The sequence below is a fragment of the Centruroides sculpturatus genome, unplaced genomic scaffold (assembly GCF_000671375.1).
Source record: "Centruroides sculpturatus isolate CEXI.00-Female unplaced genomic scaffold, Cexi_2.0 scaffold79, whole genome shotgun sequence".
NCBI lineage: Eukaryota > Metazoa > Arthropoda > Arachnida > Scorpiones > Buthidae > Centruroides > Centruroides sculpturatus.
The window spans coordinates 1,050,405-1,067,414 of record NW_019384415.1 but is presented as its reverse complement, the minus strand read 5'-3'; the positions used below and the strand labels follow the sequence as shown (position 1 = coordinate 1,067,414).

The 17,010-nt window shown below is 28.3% G+C and overlaps 1 protein-coding gene across 2 annotated transcripts in view; it reads right to left on the bottom strand.

Annotated features, from left to right (window-relative positions):
* Positions 1–744: 744 nt before the first annotated feature.
* Positions 745–17,010, bottom strand: part of LOC111619165 (protein phosphatase 1 regulatory subunit 37-like) — a 50,147-nt gene continuing 33,881 nt past the window's right edge. Inside the window, exons 9-13 of one of the 2 annotated variants that reach the window (XM_023360852.1) lie at positions 13,089–13,230; positions 8,110–8,276; positions 7,210–8,029; positions 2,903–3,044; positions 745–778 (exon numbers count right to left, since the gene is read on the bottom strand). In XM_023360852.1, the coding sequence (XP_023216620.1) occupies positions 3,004–3,044; positions 7,210–8,029; positions 8,110–8,276; positions 13,089–13,230 (1,170 nt within the window). In that variant the 3' untranslated portion in view covers positions 745–778; positions 2,903–3,003. Of the gene's footprint in view, positions 779–2,902; positions 3,045–6,942; positions 8,030–8,109; positions 8,277–13,088; positions 13,231–17,010 lie in introns of those variants that run through there. The other variant, XM_023360851.1, reaches the window with a different exon arrangement.

Genomic DNA, 17,010 nt, shown 5'->3' with positions numbered 1-17,010 from the left:
TTCATCATCCATTTCAGATTCAATCTGAATTTCTTGAAGTGTTTCTTTTTCTTCTGGAATCTTACAATTGACAGTTTTGTCAATAATTTGACATGGACTCTTATTTGTATGTTTCCAAATAGTATTATTGTTATCCTCAGCAATAGTCACTGAAGATTTTAATTTATCTGATAAATTTTGTATAGTATCCAATTCTGAAATTGGCTGATTTTTTTTAACTTGTAGTTCCTTGTTACCTAAATTAATATCAGAATCCTTAGCAACAAGAACATCTGTTTTGTCAGAAATTATTATTTTTGATTTCAGTTCATCTGGTTTTTCCGTTTCTCTTTCCAAGAAAACCCTACTAACTTGGAAACGATTTGGAACTGGATTAGGAATCTTAATGGATGGAGGCGTAGGAGTTAACTTAAAAATCTTATTATTTGGTGATATACATATTTTCTCTTCCACAGTCTCTTTCCTTCCTTTGTTTCTTTCACAATATTCTGACATTTCCTTTAAAATCCAACAGTGATCATCAAATCCATCCTATAATAAAAATGATTATTTAGAACAAAATTGATTAAATTAATATATAGGATAACATCATTTAAGTAAAAATTTCTTACTGTTCCCTTTGTAATTACAGCATCTAGTTCTAAACTTTCAATACTGTTATTATGTTTCATAGATAATGCTAAAGCCATCAGTCCTGCAGCTTTGATATCATTTTCTTTCAAATCTAATTTTTTAATATGTTTGTTATCAGCAATACATTCTGCTAATGCTACAGCACCTAAAAAAATTAAATAAAAATTCAATTTAAATAAATTTATTATTTTAGAAGAATATTTCAAGGATCAATAACCAGAGGAATATAGCTACCAAATTATTGTTTCAGCTATTTTGATCTTTTAATATTAAAGGTTTTATAACAAAATTTGTTCCTGAAAATTCTTGTTTAAAAAATTATTTCATATAGAAGTTTGACTTTATTTTTAGGATTTGTTTTTCATTTTAACTTTTCCAATAACAAGATAACTTTTCACTTTTCTATACAATTTCTTTTTGATTGATGCATTTCTCTCATTTTTGATCCAGAATTTATTTTAGAGATGCCACGAATATTCGGCTACTATTCGGTATTCGGCCTATTCGGCTACTTTTTTTAATATTCGGTATTCGGCCGAATACCGAATACCAAATCATGAAAAAAAACCGCACATATTACTCAAAAACGTATTTATTTTAATCATAAATTATTACATTTAATACTTAAAATCTATCAGTGGTAAGTTGTAATGAATGAAAACAATTTTTTCAGCATTTGTTGATAGCAAACGATTGCGCTTTTCCTCATAAACTATACCTGCTTCTGAAAATAGCCTCTCACTATATACACTNTTGATTAACTCATGATGATGGCATTTGTTCAGTTCATTGCATAATTTGTGAAACCTCATTTAGTGTTAAATATGATGGAATGATGTGTTTATGAAGCATACTGATTATGCACTTCTTTTTTAATATTTCTCACATTCTAATTTATCTTCCCCCCAGTCATCGCATCAGCCAACAAGAAGAGCTTCCAAAGATGGCGACCCTAGATGACAAGAAATAATTCTTTGGGTAAAAGGGAATTAACTGTAATTTCTTTGAGAGTAGTGTTGCAATATTAACTTTATCTAAAATAAGATTACAAAGTTATTTTGTAGTACACAATAAAAGGAAAATTTTCGGGTTTCTTTCAAAACATGACACTGAATTTCACTTTCCATTCTTAAGCTTGATGTTTATTAATTAATGAATGGAGTATGCTTGTAATGTATATTTAATTTTTCTAAACTAAAATAAAAACTTTATAAAATATTTTTAAAAAATCGAAATTGAGAGTTTTTGGCAGAATTTGAATTGAAATTGGAATCAGGAGAAATTTTGTTATCGTCCCATCACTATTTCCTAGATTGTTCTATGGTTCTGTGAAACTACTAAGCTTTCTTATCATAACAAAATGGTGACTAGTAAAAAAGATGTTGTTGTTGTTATTATTATTATTATTAAATTCTTCAACTGAAAATTTATTGTTAAATACATTACAAACTAAATCTATAATTTAAAACTATTCATCAAATAAGAGTATGTAATGCTATTCTCTTCCTAATTTCAATAAAATTATATTAGTATATTAGTATAAAATAAAAACCAATATGAAATACAGTAGAGCATTATCTGAATACCGATCAACTTAAACATCGGTTAACCAAAAGCTTTCCAGTTGGCAAATTCAAATTTCCACTAGTGCTGTGGCATTGCAGCACTCTCTCCCTCCCTGCCTACTTTATGTAAGGTATATATTTGTAAGATGTGTGACACAAAATATATACAGTACAGTTTTGTGTTTAATATATTTTTTCATAAATGATCAGTTATCTGAACAACCCGTCCTGAATTGTTTTGGATAATCAATGCTCTACTGTATGTGTAAAACTAAATCTATGACTTCAAATAATTTATAACTGATTCATTTAAAATGGCAAAATAAAAAATTTACTTGATTAAAACTACTATAGATTATATTTGACAATATTTCAAAACCTACATACTATGGTTATACTTTTTTTTTATTAAAAAATAAAGTTATATAGATTTCAAAATCCTTGTTCTTGAATTCAAGAACAAATATTACATAATGCAAAGAAAAAATGCCTTCATAAAGGAATGGCTTCTGTAAATAATACTATTTGTTACAGTTTGAAATTATTTAAGAACTTTATAAAGTCAAAGTTTTCTTAAAGTACAAATTTTCTTAAATATCAATTATTTATCATTTTAACATTAATAATGTTACAATAATATAGATAGTCAAGATTATGCTTAAATTGTATACTTAAGTTTTATTTAAAAATAAAAAAAAACACACCTTCACAAGAAATTTCACATTTCCTTAATCCCAAAGTCAATAATGTAAAATTAGACAGAAGCCCAGGTTTCATATTATGAATTCCATCATTAGTAATACCATTATGACCAATATTCAAATTTTCTAAACATTTTGAAGAACTCTGGAATGCATATTAATAAAAATAAAATATTAAAATCAAATGTGATGATCTTAAATCTAACAATCCTCAAATAATGAAAATAGATGATCTATATAATTATAGATAATACGATAATGATATGAAATTACAGTACTTCCTCTTAACACAAAACAAAACAACCCCAATGGTTCTTTGGTGGTTTGACTCCAATGTTTCATGTCTCTTCACAATGTTTTTTTTTCATTTGTATTGCAATTTATAATAAATTTTTTAAAATAATATATTTATTTAATAAATGTGTAATCAATAAGTAATACTTTAAAAATCTAATATAGAATAATCAATTGTAAGACAAAATGAAAATGCTGTTATTTAAAATAATGTGAGGCATATTAATTAAAAAAATACAATGGTTCTTTGTACTTTGAATGCTTCAGGGTTTAAATGCTAAATTTTACAAAAATTTGCTTCAGAGTTCAAATGAATCAGTCTAGGCATTCGTTTGATTCTTCTTTTCCTTGAAAAAAGTTCATGCAATTGTACATTTAAGAAAACCTGGCCCGAGTGAATGAATTTGAAACTTGATTAACTCATGATGATGGCATTTGTTCAGTTCATTGCATAATTTGTGAAACCTCATTTAGTGTTAAATATGATGGAATGATGTGTTTATGAAGCATACTGATTATGCACTTCTTTTTTAATATTTCTCACATTCTAATTTATCTTCCCCCCAGTCATCGCATCAGCCAACAAGAAGAGCTTCCAAAGATGGCGACCCTAGATGACAAGAAATAATTCTTTGGGTAAAAGGGAATTAACTGTAATTTCTTTGAGAGTAGTGTTGCAATATTAACTTTATCTAAAATAAGATTACAAAGTTATTTTGTAGTACACAATAAAAGGAAAATTTTCGGGTTTCTTTCAAAACATGACACTGAATTTCACTTTCCATTCTTAAGCTTGATGTTTATTAATTAATGAATGGAGTATGCTTGTAATGTATATTTAATTTTTCTAAACTAAAATAAAAACTTTATAAAATATTTTTAAAAAATCGAAATTGAGAGTTTTTGGCAGAATTTGAATTGAAATTGGAATCAGGAGAAATTTTGTTATCGTCCCATCACTACTTCCTAGATTGTTCTATGGTTCTGTGAAACTACTAAGCTTTCTTATCATAACAAAATGGTGACTAGTAAAAAAGATGTTGTTGTTGTTGTTGTTGTTATTATTATTATTATTAAATTCTTCAACTGAAAATTTATTGTTAAATACATTACAAACTAAATCTATAATTTAAAACTATTCATCAAATAAGAGTATGTAATGCTATTCTCTTCCTAATTTCAATAAAATTATATTAGTATATTAGTATAAAATAAAAACCAATATGAAATACAGTAGAGCATTATCTGAATACCGATCAACTTAAACATCGGTTAACCAAAAGCTTTCCAGTTGGCAAATTCAAATTTCCACTAGTGCTGTGGCATTGCAGCACTCTCTCCCTCCCTGCCTACTTTATGTAAGGTATATATTTGTAAGATGTGTGACACAAAATATATACAGTACAGTTTTGTGTTTAATATATTTTTTCATAAATGATCAGTTATCTGAACAACCCGTCCTGAATTGTTTTGGATAATCAATGCTCTACTGTATGTGTAAAACTAAATCTATGACTTCAAATAATTTATAACTGATTCATTTAAAATGGCAAAATAAAAAATTTACTTGATTAAAACTACTATAGATTATATTTGACAATATTTCAAAACCTACACATCCATTTGTTAAATACTTTTAGGAGTGAATAAATTATTACTTTTTTTTTCTTAAAAAATAAACACTTTCCATTATTATCTTCATTAATTTTCTCTTTGGATATATTTTTTTTCTTCTTTAATTTCTGATTATGTACAATTAAAACTTGAAAACAACTCAAAGTAATGACTCTTCGTTTCCTGTTTCACAAATATAAGCATCATCTTACAATTTTTATGCTTTTTCCCTTTAATATTTCAAAGATAATTGAGGTTTTGGTATAAGGACTTTCGTGTTTCTTTCCTTTTTTTTTTTCCTTATAGAACTAAACTTTCTTGGTATAAAAATTCAAATAAAAATATATGAAAAATATATATATGTTAATAAGAACTGATAATGAAAATAATATGCACAGGTAATGAATGAGTTGTAATTAATTATAAACATTAAGCTGTAAATAAATAAATTGTTAGTGCTAAGTTTAAATAAGCAATAAAGCAGAAAGTAAATTATAAATAAGTTATTTATAAAGAGTTATTAAGTAATAATTTTAAATAAATTAATTTTATATAATCTAATAATTATATATTGTAAATTATAAATGTTGGTAGAGGATTAAAAATACATAAATGACAGATGTTCAATTGTAACTAAATAAATTTACTTAATAATAAATCGTAAATAAATTGCACATAAATAAATCAGATAGTAAGTTGCCATTAAACCATTAAACAATTATATAAGGCTTGTATTGACGTGAACATAATGAATTATCTTAATTCCTGGGGTTCTTCTAGGTTCGATCTCGGATTCAGGAGAGAAGTAGGATGACGCCTTAATCTCTTCGATAGTTATAAGTCAATTTTATTAATAATAAAGAATTGCTGACAAATTATATTTTTTTACCCTATAAGTAACAAGGAAAGAGCTTAGAATCTTACAGAAANGGAAGTAGTAAAAAAAAAATATTATCTAAAAATGAAATTATTGGTATGCATAATGAAAAGGGAATAGTTGTAACTAAGTGGAAAGATACACGGGATGTGCTTATGTTGTCTACAAAACATACAACAGAAATTACTTCTACAGGTAAAAGAAACCACAAACAAGAAGAAATTTTGAAACCTAAAATAGTTCAATACCCGTTTTCCCAATATTGTAGTCTTGATTTATCTGATCAATATTCTAGTTACTCAACTGCAGTACGAAAGTCAGTACAATGGTATCACAAAGTTGCAAAGGAGCTTATATATGGGACTACTATTGTCAATGCACATATTATTTACAATAAGATATCTAATAAAAAGTATCTATCTATTACCACCTTCAAAGAGTTTTTAGTGAAAAGCTTACTCAATGGCGGTGACAAGTAATCAAGAACCTGCAGCTCAAAACCCAAAACAACATACATTGGTAACAATGTGTGTTGTTTTGGACAAGACAAACAGAAAACTAAGGAAGCATTGTGCATCCTGCTATGCTAAACATACAGAGTGATTTGGAAGTCTTAATGCCACAAGTTGCTACATATTGCACAGTGTCCAGGAAAACTGCAATGTGTTCAAATTGTTTTGTAAAAATTCATAAATGAATATTATATATGTATGTATAATTTTATATTCATTATAAATTTTTCTCTAAATATATATTATTTCCACTTATATACGATTTTTGTTCTGTAATATTATTTACTTTATATGTAATAAAAGCAAATAATTAAACTAGTTTTTGTTTTTTATCCTTTTTTCACCTATTCACTATTTTAAAAACACTATCAGATATAAAATAGTTTTTTATTAAAAAAACACTGCGACCTGCCAGTCGTTGGACAGCTGGAGGTCAAAACCAACTTCATAGCTATCCATGAGAGGCCACCACTAGCATGTAAAACATCTTACAAAGCCAGGAAAATTTAACCTTGAGTGAAACTGCATTGTTTAGGTGACGACAGGCAGTCAGATGGCTCTGTACAGCCGTAACTAGTATGACTGCCGGTGCGGCGGATGGCAGTTAACATGTTAAAGATGTGACAAACCTCACCCCACTGAAGTCAGGTGGTACCACCCACAGCCGTTTTCTAAGAAGTGGACTCTGATCCTAGAAACTGAACATAAAATTCATAATCTAATTTTGTAAATCAGGGAGTGCTTTAAATATGATGTTAAAACGGGGTTTTATGTCATTACAAGTGGGTTTTTTTTAACATTATCTAGTATAGTAAAATCATGGGACCAATAAAAATTTGACATTACACTAGGGTTGTTGTTACATCCGATGAAGTTATAATCAGGCTAAATTGTATTTTAGAAACTATCATTTTATTATTAGCAAGAAAAAAAAAGAGATAAAAGCATTAGAAATTACAAACTATTATAATAATTTAAAGACAAGGCAATTATGGTAATGAATAAATACTTACTCCAACCTTCCATTAACCTTGTTGGAGATAGTGGAATTGAGCTCTTTAAGTCCAAACAATCCAATTGTTTACAAAGTTTTAAATTACATTGCAATTTCTGTAAATTTTCTAATGGAGTACTCATACGGCGTTCCGTTTTTGTATGATGAGAACTACTCAAAATATCAGGTAAGTTGAAAACTACAGTTTTTTCCTTTGGTTCTTGTATGTTTGATTTAGTATCTACTGCTATAATAGATAAATTATTTTCAATATTTTCCTCTGGATACTTTGAATTGTCAATAAATATTTCATCATCCATTTCAGATTCAATCTGAATTTCTTGAAGTGTTTCTTTTTCTTCTGGAATCTTACAATTGACAGTTTTGTCAATAATTTGACATGGACTCTTATTTGTATGTTTCCAAATAGTATTATTGTTATCCTCAGCAATAGTCACTGAAGATTTTAATTTATCTGATAAATTTTGTATAGTATCCAATTCTGAAATTGGCTGATTTTTTTTAACTTGTAGTTCCTTGTTACCTAAATTAATATCAGAATCCTTAGCAACAAGAACATCTGTTTTGTCAGAAATTATTATTTTTGATTTCAGTTCATCTGGTTTTTCCGTTTCTCTTTCCAAGAAAACCCTACTAACTTGGAAACGATTTGGAACTGGATTAGGAATCTTAATGGATGGAGGCGTAGGAGTTAACTTAAAAATCTTATTATTTGGTGATATACATATTTTCTCTTCCACAGTCTCTTTCCTTCCTTTGTTTCTTTCACAATATTCTGACATTTCCTTTAAAATCCAACAGTGATCATCAAATCCATCCTATAATAAAAATGATTATTTAGAACAAAATTGATTAAATTAATATATAGGATAACATCATTTAAGTAAAAATTTCTTACTGTTCCCTTTGTAATTACAGCATCTAGTTCTAAACTTTCAATACTGTTATTATGTTTCATAGATAATGCTAAAGCCATCAGTCCTGCAGCTTTGATATCATTTTCTTTCAAATCTAATTTTTTAATATGTTTGTTATCAGCAATACATTCTGCTAATGCTACAGCACCTAAAAAAATTAAATAAAAATTCAATTTAAATAAATTTATTATTTTAGAAGAATATTTCAAGGATCAATAACCAGAGGAATATAGCTACCAAATTATTGTTTCAGCTATTTTGATCTTTTAATATTAAAGGTTTTATAACAAAATTTGTTCCTGAAAATTCTTGTTTAAAAAATTATTTCATATAGAAGTTTGACTTTATTTTTAGGATTTGTTTTTCATTTTAACTTTTCCAATAACAAGATAACTTTTCACTTTTCTATACAATTTCTTTTTGATTGATGCATTTCTCTCATTTTTGATCCAGAATTTATTTTAGAGATGCCACGAATATTCGGCTACTATTCGGTATTCGGCCTATTCGGCTACTTTTTTTAATATTCGGTATTCGGCCGAATACCGAATACCAAATCATGAAAAAAAACCGCACATATTACTCAAAAACGTATTTATTTTAATCATAAATTATTACATTTAATACTTAAAATCTATCAGTGGTAAGTTGTAATGAATGAAAACAATTTTTTCAGCATTTGTTGATAGCAAACGATTGCGCTTTTCCTCATAAACTATACCTGCTTCTGAAAATAGCCTCTCACTATATACACTACTGCCGGGAGACGATAGATAAATCTTAGCGAATTCTGTCAGGCTTGGATACTGTTTTACGTTTGCTGACCACCGCTTGTAAAGGTTTGCCATCCAATCTAAGCGAACAGTTTTCATATAAAGTGATACAGTGATATTTTTTAGTAATAATTAGTAATGCAATTTGATGTAACAATGAACAAATAATGCATGTTGTGACATGATCTACTCGCAAATAAAAGAAATGTGCCCGCAGTGTCACTACCGCACCCACCGCAATGTATCAGGTCGTAACATATCACCCGCGAAATGTACACATATTTTGCCGAACATTCGGCCGCCGAATATTCGGCGCTTCGGCCAAGAGCGTAGCTGAATGTTCGGTATTCGGTATTCGGCAAAATCACTATTGGTGGCATCACTAATTTATTTCACAAGGTATGTTCCAAAAGTAATAATCTACTATAAAAAATAATTTTTATTTCAACAAAAAAATTTAAGCTGTATTGTCACCTTCAAAATAAGTTCTTTGGGAAATGCACACAGTATTCCCAAAGCTTTTGCTATTCCTGATATCAATTTTGAAAGTCAGCTTCCATTAAGCTTTTCATAACCTGTGTTGGGTCTTCTGGATACTCTCTAATGATGACCTTTCAACTTGGTGTTTCTATTTTCAAAATGAAACAAAACACATGTCTAAACTGTAGGGTAGATGTGAGTACTCGGAGTTTTTGGCAGAAAATATATTTAACAGTGAAGTGTGACTGGGACATTGTTGTGGTGGATAGCATTCAGGAGTCAGCATATAATTATGATGTAATATCCATATTTGGGCCAATTCTGTGTTTGCAACTGCTGGTCAAGGAAATCTGGCAATTTTTTGAATGTGGACCCTTTGCCTAATCCATGAATGCAAATCTTGTTTACCTAGGTGACATCTGAGCCAGTATTATTCTGACAATGTCTAAATAATTTTTTTGTTTTTTCCACAGAAATGGATAAATTTATATACTGTGCCTATAATATATTATAGGTCAGATGTTTATAAATCAGCCATTCTTAGCATGGAAAACAAACACTGCTTACAGTTGCTCTTAGTTTCCTTATTCTCCCATATATCTTACTCTTACCCATATAAGACAGGTAGCCTACTGAAAGCTTACACTCCTTCCTAGTAGGGATGGGACGATTAATTGGAATTGGAAAAAATAGGACAATTTCTGGGTAAGAAAATCAGAAATTGAGCAAATCTCATCACAATTTCCAATTCTTAAAACGATTCTTTCACATTTAACGAGAAAATTAATTATTTGTTTCAGTCGAACATTAAAAAATTTTAAAAATTATGATATTAACAATGAAGCATTAGTTTATTGGAAATTTTCACATTACCAAAGTAGAGAGTATGCGACACCCATATGTGAGGTGATATCTGTCATGGCAGACTTTTCTTTTGCATAGTCAGAGTGACGAGAGATTGTACTTGGTTAGTACTGACTGTCCCATTTTATGGGAGGTAGGGTGACATTAGTTTGCCACCCAGCTGGTATTGAGTTGGCTTGACCGGCAATTTCAAATTGAGGCCAGTGGTCGACAAAAGTATTTAAGTGTCCACAAAACAGTTTAAAATATAAACAAAATTACATTTTAATTGAAAAAATATTATATAAAATTGTTTCTAATATTTAGCATGTTTATTTAAAGTGTTGCTCAAGCATTTTATCATTATAATTTACTTAAATGAGCTTTTTTGACCTCTTTTCATAGTTCTGCATCAAGTTTAACAAGAAGATTCAAACTGTTTAAGAAGACAGTTTGAATTTTCTTGTTAAACCTGACAAACCTTGAAAAGAGGACGAAAATGCTCATTTAAAGTGTTAGTTTCAACAACAACTTAATACTTTTTACTAAATTAGTTTCAGCCTATATAGAAGTATTTTTTAAATGATAAAACAACTTTTCCATTATAACTATGGATGTTTTTGTTATGATTCAAACATGATGCTGTAATACATTAAATTTTCAATTGCGATTTGCACAATACTAAGTTTACTGCCACTTGAGTTTTTAAAAATTGATTTTACTTTCCCAGTTCTGGCTATATACCAGAGGAAAAGTATGGTGATCGGTCAAAAAATTTGATCCTTCAAAGATTTTTACATTTTTGAACTAGAGACCTCAAAACTTTGAAGAAATGCAAAAAAATTTGGAGGTTTTTCTGTATGTATGGATGTGTGTGTGGAGGGGCATGATTTTGTTCACCCTCTATGAAGCTTAACTCCTGTGCTTTTTGTCAAAAATTTCTGAAATTTTGCAGAAAGGTTTGTTTATGGAGCAGTGATGTTATTAAATTTTGGTAATTAAAAGTGCAGGGGGCGGGGAGATAAAGGGGGGTCATATCTCCAGTAGGGTTGAACTTAATGACAATTTTACTTGTTAGTAGCACTTACAATTCTTTTTATAAATATCATCCCTACCCTCAAAATTAAGGTTTTTGCCATTTGATAAGAGATCATATTTTTAATTATTATTAAAAAAAACTTTATAACAGATAGCACCACCAAATGTTGCTGGAAAAGTTAAGCAACTTGTTGCTGGATTTTTTCAAGATGAATCAGTCTAGGCATTCGTTTGATTCTTCTTTTCCTTGAAAAAAGTTCATGCAATTGTACATTTAAGAAAACCTGGCCCGAGTGAATGAATTTGAAACTTGATTAACTCATGATGATGGCATTTGTTCAGTTCATTGCATAATTTGTGAAACCTCATTTAGTGTTAAATATGATGGAATGATGTGTTTATGAAGCATACTGATTATGCACTTCTTTTTTAATATTTCTCACATTCTAATTTATCTTCCCCCCAGTCATCGCATCAGCCAACAAGAAGAGCTTCCAAAGATGGCGACCCTAGATGACAAGAAATAATTCTTTGGGTAAAAGGGAATTAACTGTAATTTCTTTGAGAGTAGTGTTGCAATATTAACTTTATCTAAAATAAGATTACAAAGTTATTTTGTAGTACACAATAAAAGGAAAATTTTCGGGTTTCTTTCAAAACATGACACTGAATTTCACTTTCCATTCTTAAGCTTGATGTTTATTAATTAATGAATGGAGTATGCTTGTAATGTATATTTAATTTTTCTAAACTAAAATAAAAACTTTATAAAATATTTTTAAAAAATCGAAATTGAGAGTTTTTGGCAGAATTTGAATTGAAATTGGAATCAGGAGAAATTTTGTTATCGTCCCATCACTATTTCCTAGATTGTTCTATGGTTCTGTGAAACTACTAAGCTTTCTTATCATAACAAAATGGTGACTAGTAAAAAAGATGTTGTTGTTGTTATTATTATTATTATTAAATTCTTCAACTGAAAATTTATTGTTAAATACATTACAAACTAAATCTATAATTTAAAACTATTCATCAAATAAGAGTATGTAATGCTATTCTCTTCCTAATTTCAATAAAATTATATTAGTATATTAGTATAAAATAAAAACCAATATGAAATACAGTAGAGCATTATCTGAATACCGATCAACTTAAACATCGGTTAACCAAAAGCTTTCCAGTTGGCAAATTCAAATTTCCACTAGTGCTGTGGCATTGCAGCACTCTCTCCCTCCCTGCCTACTTTATGTAAGGTATATATTTGTAAGATGTGTGACACAAAATATATACAGTACAGTTTTGTGTTTAATATATTTTTTCATAAATGATCAGTTATCTGAACAACCCGTCCTGAATTGTTTTGGATAATCAATGCTCTACTGTATGTGTAAAACTAAATCTATGACTTCAAATAATTTATAACTGATTCATTTAAAATGGCAAAATAAAAAATTTACTTGATTAAAACTACTATAGATTATATTTGACAATATTTCAAAACCTACATACTATGGTTATACTTTTTTTTTATTAAAAAATAAAGTTATATAGATTTCAAAATCCTTGTTCTTGAATTCAAGAACAAATATTACATAATGCAAAGAAAAAATGCCTTCATAAAGGAATGGCTTCTGTAAATAATACTATTTGTTACAGTTTGAAATTATTTAAGAACTTTATAAAGTCAAAGTTTTCTTAAAGTACAAATTTTCTTAAATATCAATTATTTATCATTTTAACATTAATAATGTTACAATAATATAGATAGTCAAGATTATGCTTAAATTGTATACTTAAGTTTTATTTAAAAATAAAAAAAAACACACCTTCACAAGAAATTTCACATTTCCTTAATCCCAAAGTCAATAATGTAAAATTAGACAGAAGCCCAGGTTTCATATTATGAATTCCATCATTAGTAATACCATTATGACCAATATTCAAATTTTCTAAACATTTTGAAGAACTCTGGAATGCATATTAATAAAAATAAAATATTAAAATCAAATGTGATGATCTTAAATCTAACAATCCTCAAATAATGAAAATAGATGATCTATATAATTATAGATAATACGATAATGATATGAAATTACAGTACTTCCTCTTAACACAAAACAAAACAACCCCAATGGTTCTTTGGTGGTTTGACTCCAATGTTTCATGTCTCTTCACAATGTTTTTTTTTCATTTGTATTGCAATTTATAATAAATTTTTTAAAATAATATATTTATTTAATAAATGTGTAATCAATAAGTAATACTTTAAAAATCTAATATAGAATAATCAATTGTAAGACAAAATGAAAATGCTGTTATTTAAAATAATGTGAGGCATATTAATTAAAAAAATACAATGGTTCTTTGTACTTTGAATGCTTCAGGGTTTAAATGCTAAATTTTACAAAAATTTGCTTCAGAGTTCAAACAATGCTTCAAAGTTTGAACTGTGTGCACAGTGAATAAATACACTCAAAGCATAAATGCAATCTGTTGTGTGTCCAATTGTCTCTCACTCTTGTATAATGCACACTAAGAAGGGATTTTTTGAAATTCCCCTGCAGGGGGGAAAGGGAGAGGATTAAGGCTTAAAAAGTCTTAGCCCTAAAAGGCAGTACCACAAACGTGGTTTACAAAGAGATACTGGGGTAACTGAAACTCTATTTTTCAGTAAATATTTATACTTTAGGAATTTTCAGATAATGTAATTTATGTTTCAAAGAAAAATTGAACTCAGATTTATTGTATCTCAGAATCCCATAATATTTGAAACTTGAATTTAGGTGCATTAGCAGTCCATAGTTTGAAACAAACAAATCAGTAATTTTACCAAATTAGTAACAACTAATGATTGAGAATCTTAGTGAAGTACCGAAGGAGGGTTATTTCCATCAAATTGCAAAATCCTTGTGGGCAAAGCTGCAGGTAACAGCTAGTGCTTGTATATTTTCAGTGCATTTTTGTTTTATTTTTGGCGTGTTTGGTTATATATGTTGTGTATTATTCATCAATTTTTATTCATTAACAGCTTTTTGGCATCTTGTATGTATTTTATCCTTTCTTTCAAAATTTCTTGAACAGTAGTTTTTAACATTTAACAAGTTCAAAGTTCCTCATACACATTATGAATTTCTTTTACTGTTTGTATGGTATTTAATCCTTTCCAAACTCAAAGCATAAATGTCTGATATGCTTTTATATCTGAAAGCATTTTCAACTTGATTTTATTCAAATATAATGTGAAATAAAAAGTTTAAAATAAGTTCTATGGACAGAGAATACATTCTCATATTAGCTATAATGTGTTAAATTTCACAACTGTCACAACAAAATCATGCATCTATATTAAGTAACAGCAGCTGTTAAAAAATACTCAAACTTTCTGTTCAACCCAATATAACCTTTACTTATTAACCATGGTATCCAAGAAGTGTATGGAAGCAACAAAGTCTAAGAGGAAGGTTGTAATATTGATGATTGAGATGGAAAAGGAACTTATTACAAGTATGAAAACAATACACTCATGTCAGATCTGTCAGCTATGTTTAAGATGCCAAAGTCAACAGTGTGCAACCAGTAAATGCAATTTCATTTTATTTTATAACATTTATGTTTTAATTTATTATTAGAGCACTTAATTGTTATTTTTACCTTAAATTTTTTCATTTGCTGTTTTAAGTTTATGAAAATGGGTATTGTTTAGGGCCTGGAAATAGATTAATTCGCTTTCATTATTTCTAATGGAAAAAATTGATCCAGACATCAAATGATTAGAGTTCAAACAGCCTCCTGGAATGAATTAAATTCAAAGTACAAGTAACCACTGTAATTAAAAACAGGTAGGTGACATTTTCCAACAGATGAGATAAAATTAATTAGTAAAAGCAAACTTTGATGTCTCATAGGGCCCAAAATATTTGATTACAGAAAAATCAAATATAAATAATAATAAAAAAAATAGAACAAATGATGTAAGAGAACTTTTGCAATTATATTTTACTTTTATTTTCAAAACTAAATTTATATAATAAGATATAAAATGTTCAATAAAAAAAATGCCAAAATGTTTACTTGTAGATATAAAAAAACTAGCTTTAACCTTATTATTATAATAGGAATAGTTATAAGACACAAATATATGTATATATATAGAACATCATCAATCAATTATATTATTTTTGTATTCTTAATTTTTACTATTTGTTTGGCACCATAACAGCAAAATCATGTCTAACATTTGCTTATTACAAATTTAAATCTGAAGTAAAAATTTTTATATTACAAATATGCCATTTTTTAATTAATGTAGAATTCAAATGTATTATCATCAGAATATCTTATATAAGCAAATTGGAAATTATTCAGAACAACAAAACATTTATTTTAAAACTACACAGTAAATACTTTATATAATTTACTGAATGAGCTATGTTTAGATGAGCTAGTTTGAATTAGATTATGAATAAACTATATAATAAAGATTAAAAAATTCTGGAACAATTTAGTACTCTATTTTTTAGTTTTCCAGCTGAACTTGTTTGAGTAACAAATTATTATTATTATTATTATTATTTTATTGTGTATCATTCTCAGATTGTGGCAATCTCATAGGCAGGCCCAAGAGCCAAGCCTGTGAGACTAGTACGAAACCTTAAGTAGTTTGGAGAAATTTTCTGACATGACCAGTTGCCAGAATGGTAACCTTTTATAAGAATCTATATAAATTTAAGTGAATGTCTATTGTCTCCAGGCTTTTATATAATGAATGTGGGATAATTTCTGTGGCAGAGAACATTAATACAGTATGATCTTATTCCCTTTCCACATGCATTTTACTTCTTGAGAGAGTTCAATATTTTTCCTTATATTTTTATAAAAATTTCTTAAAATTGAAATTTTTCAGCCCCATTGAATATTTTAAAATGTTATTAATTTCATTAAAGTTCAGTACTGTCCTACTATAGATAGCAAAGCAACATTTGGCAAGTTTCCAGGAACTGTCTACTCTCATGCTGGGGAAGGAAAGTGGAAGGAGTGCACACCACTGAGAAACTATGAACACAATTTCTCCAAATTAATTAATAGATTCTAAAAAGTAAGTTGTCAATATGGTAACTTATTAATTAAATTCCGATTTTATTTGCAAATTTTTTTACTGATGTAAACAAACTCATTCTTTAAACGAATTACCCTATTTTCCTAATGGATTTGGTTTTTTCCACCCATGCACAGTAAAGTTTGTTGCTTTTCTTTATGTAGTCAGAGTATGTATACATATTTTTTCCATATAGTTATTTTGTAGATTATGTGTATTTGGTATAGCAATGTCAATGATATAAGTAGTTTTGTGCACTTTGTCATTGAGGATAAAACAAATATCACAATAGACAGCAATTATAACAGATAATATCCAATGTCAAAATATAGTGTGTGTTGTGTTCTCAAGGATAGTTTGTGGAATATACTTATAATATGGTATTTTTATGGTGACTAGTAAATATTTTTTGCTACATACTGGCAAATTATTTTAACGACCTAGTTATGGTCTGGCATAAACAAACTATTTATACAGACTTTTTCAGCTGCCTATGATATGCTTGTGTAGCATGACACTTCCTTTATGATATCTTTGATTAGTACAAGGGTCTACAGGAAACACAATGTATTGCAATCATAAAGCCTTCTGTTTCTCTAAAAAGACTCCCATCTCTCAGCCAGTGGTTTGATGCTGCCTTATCAACATGCAAC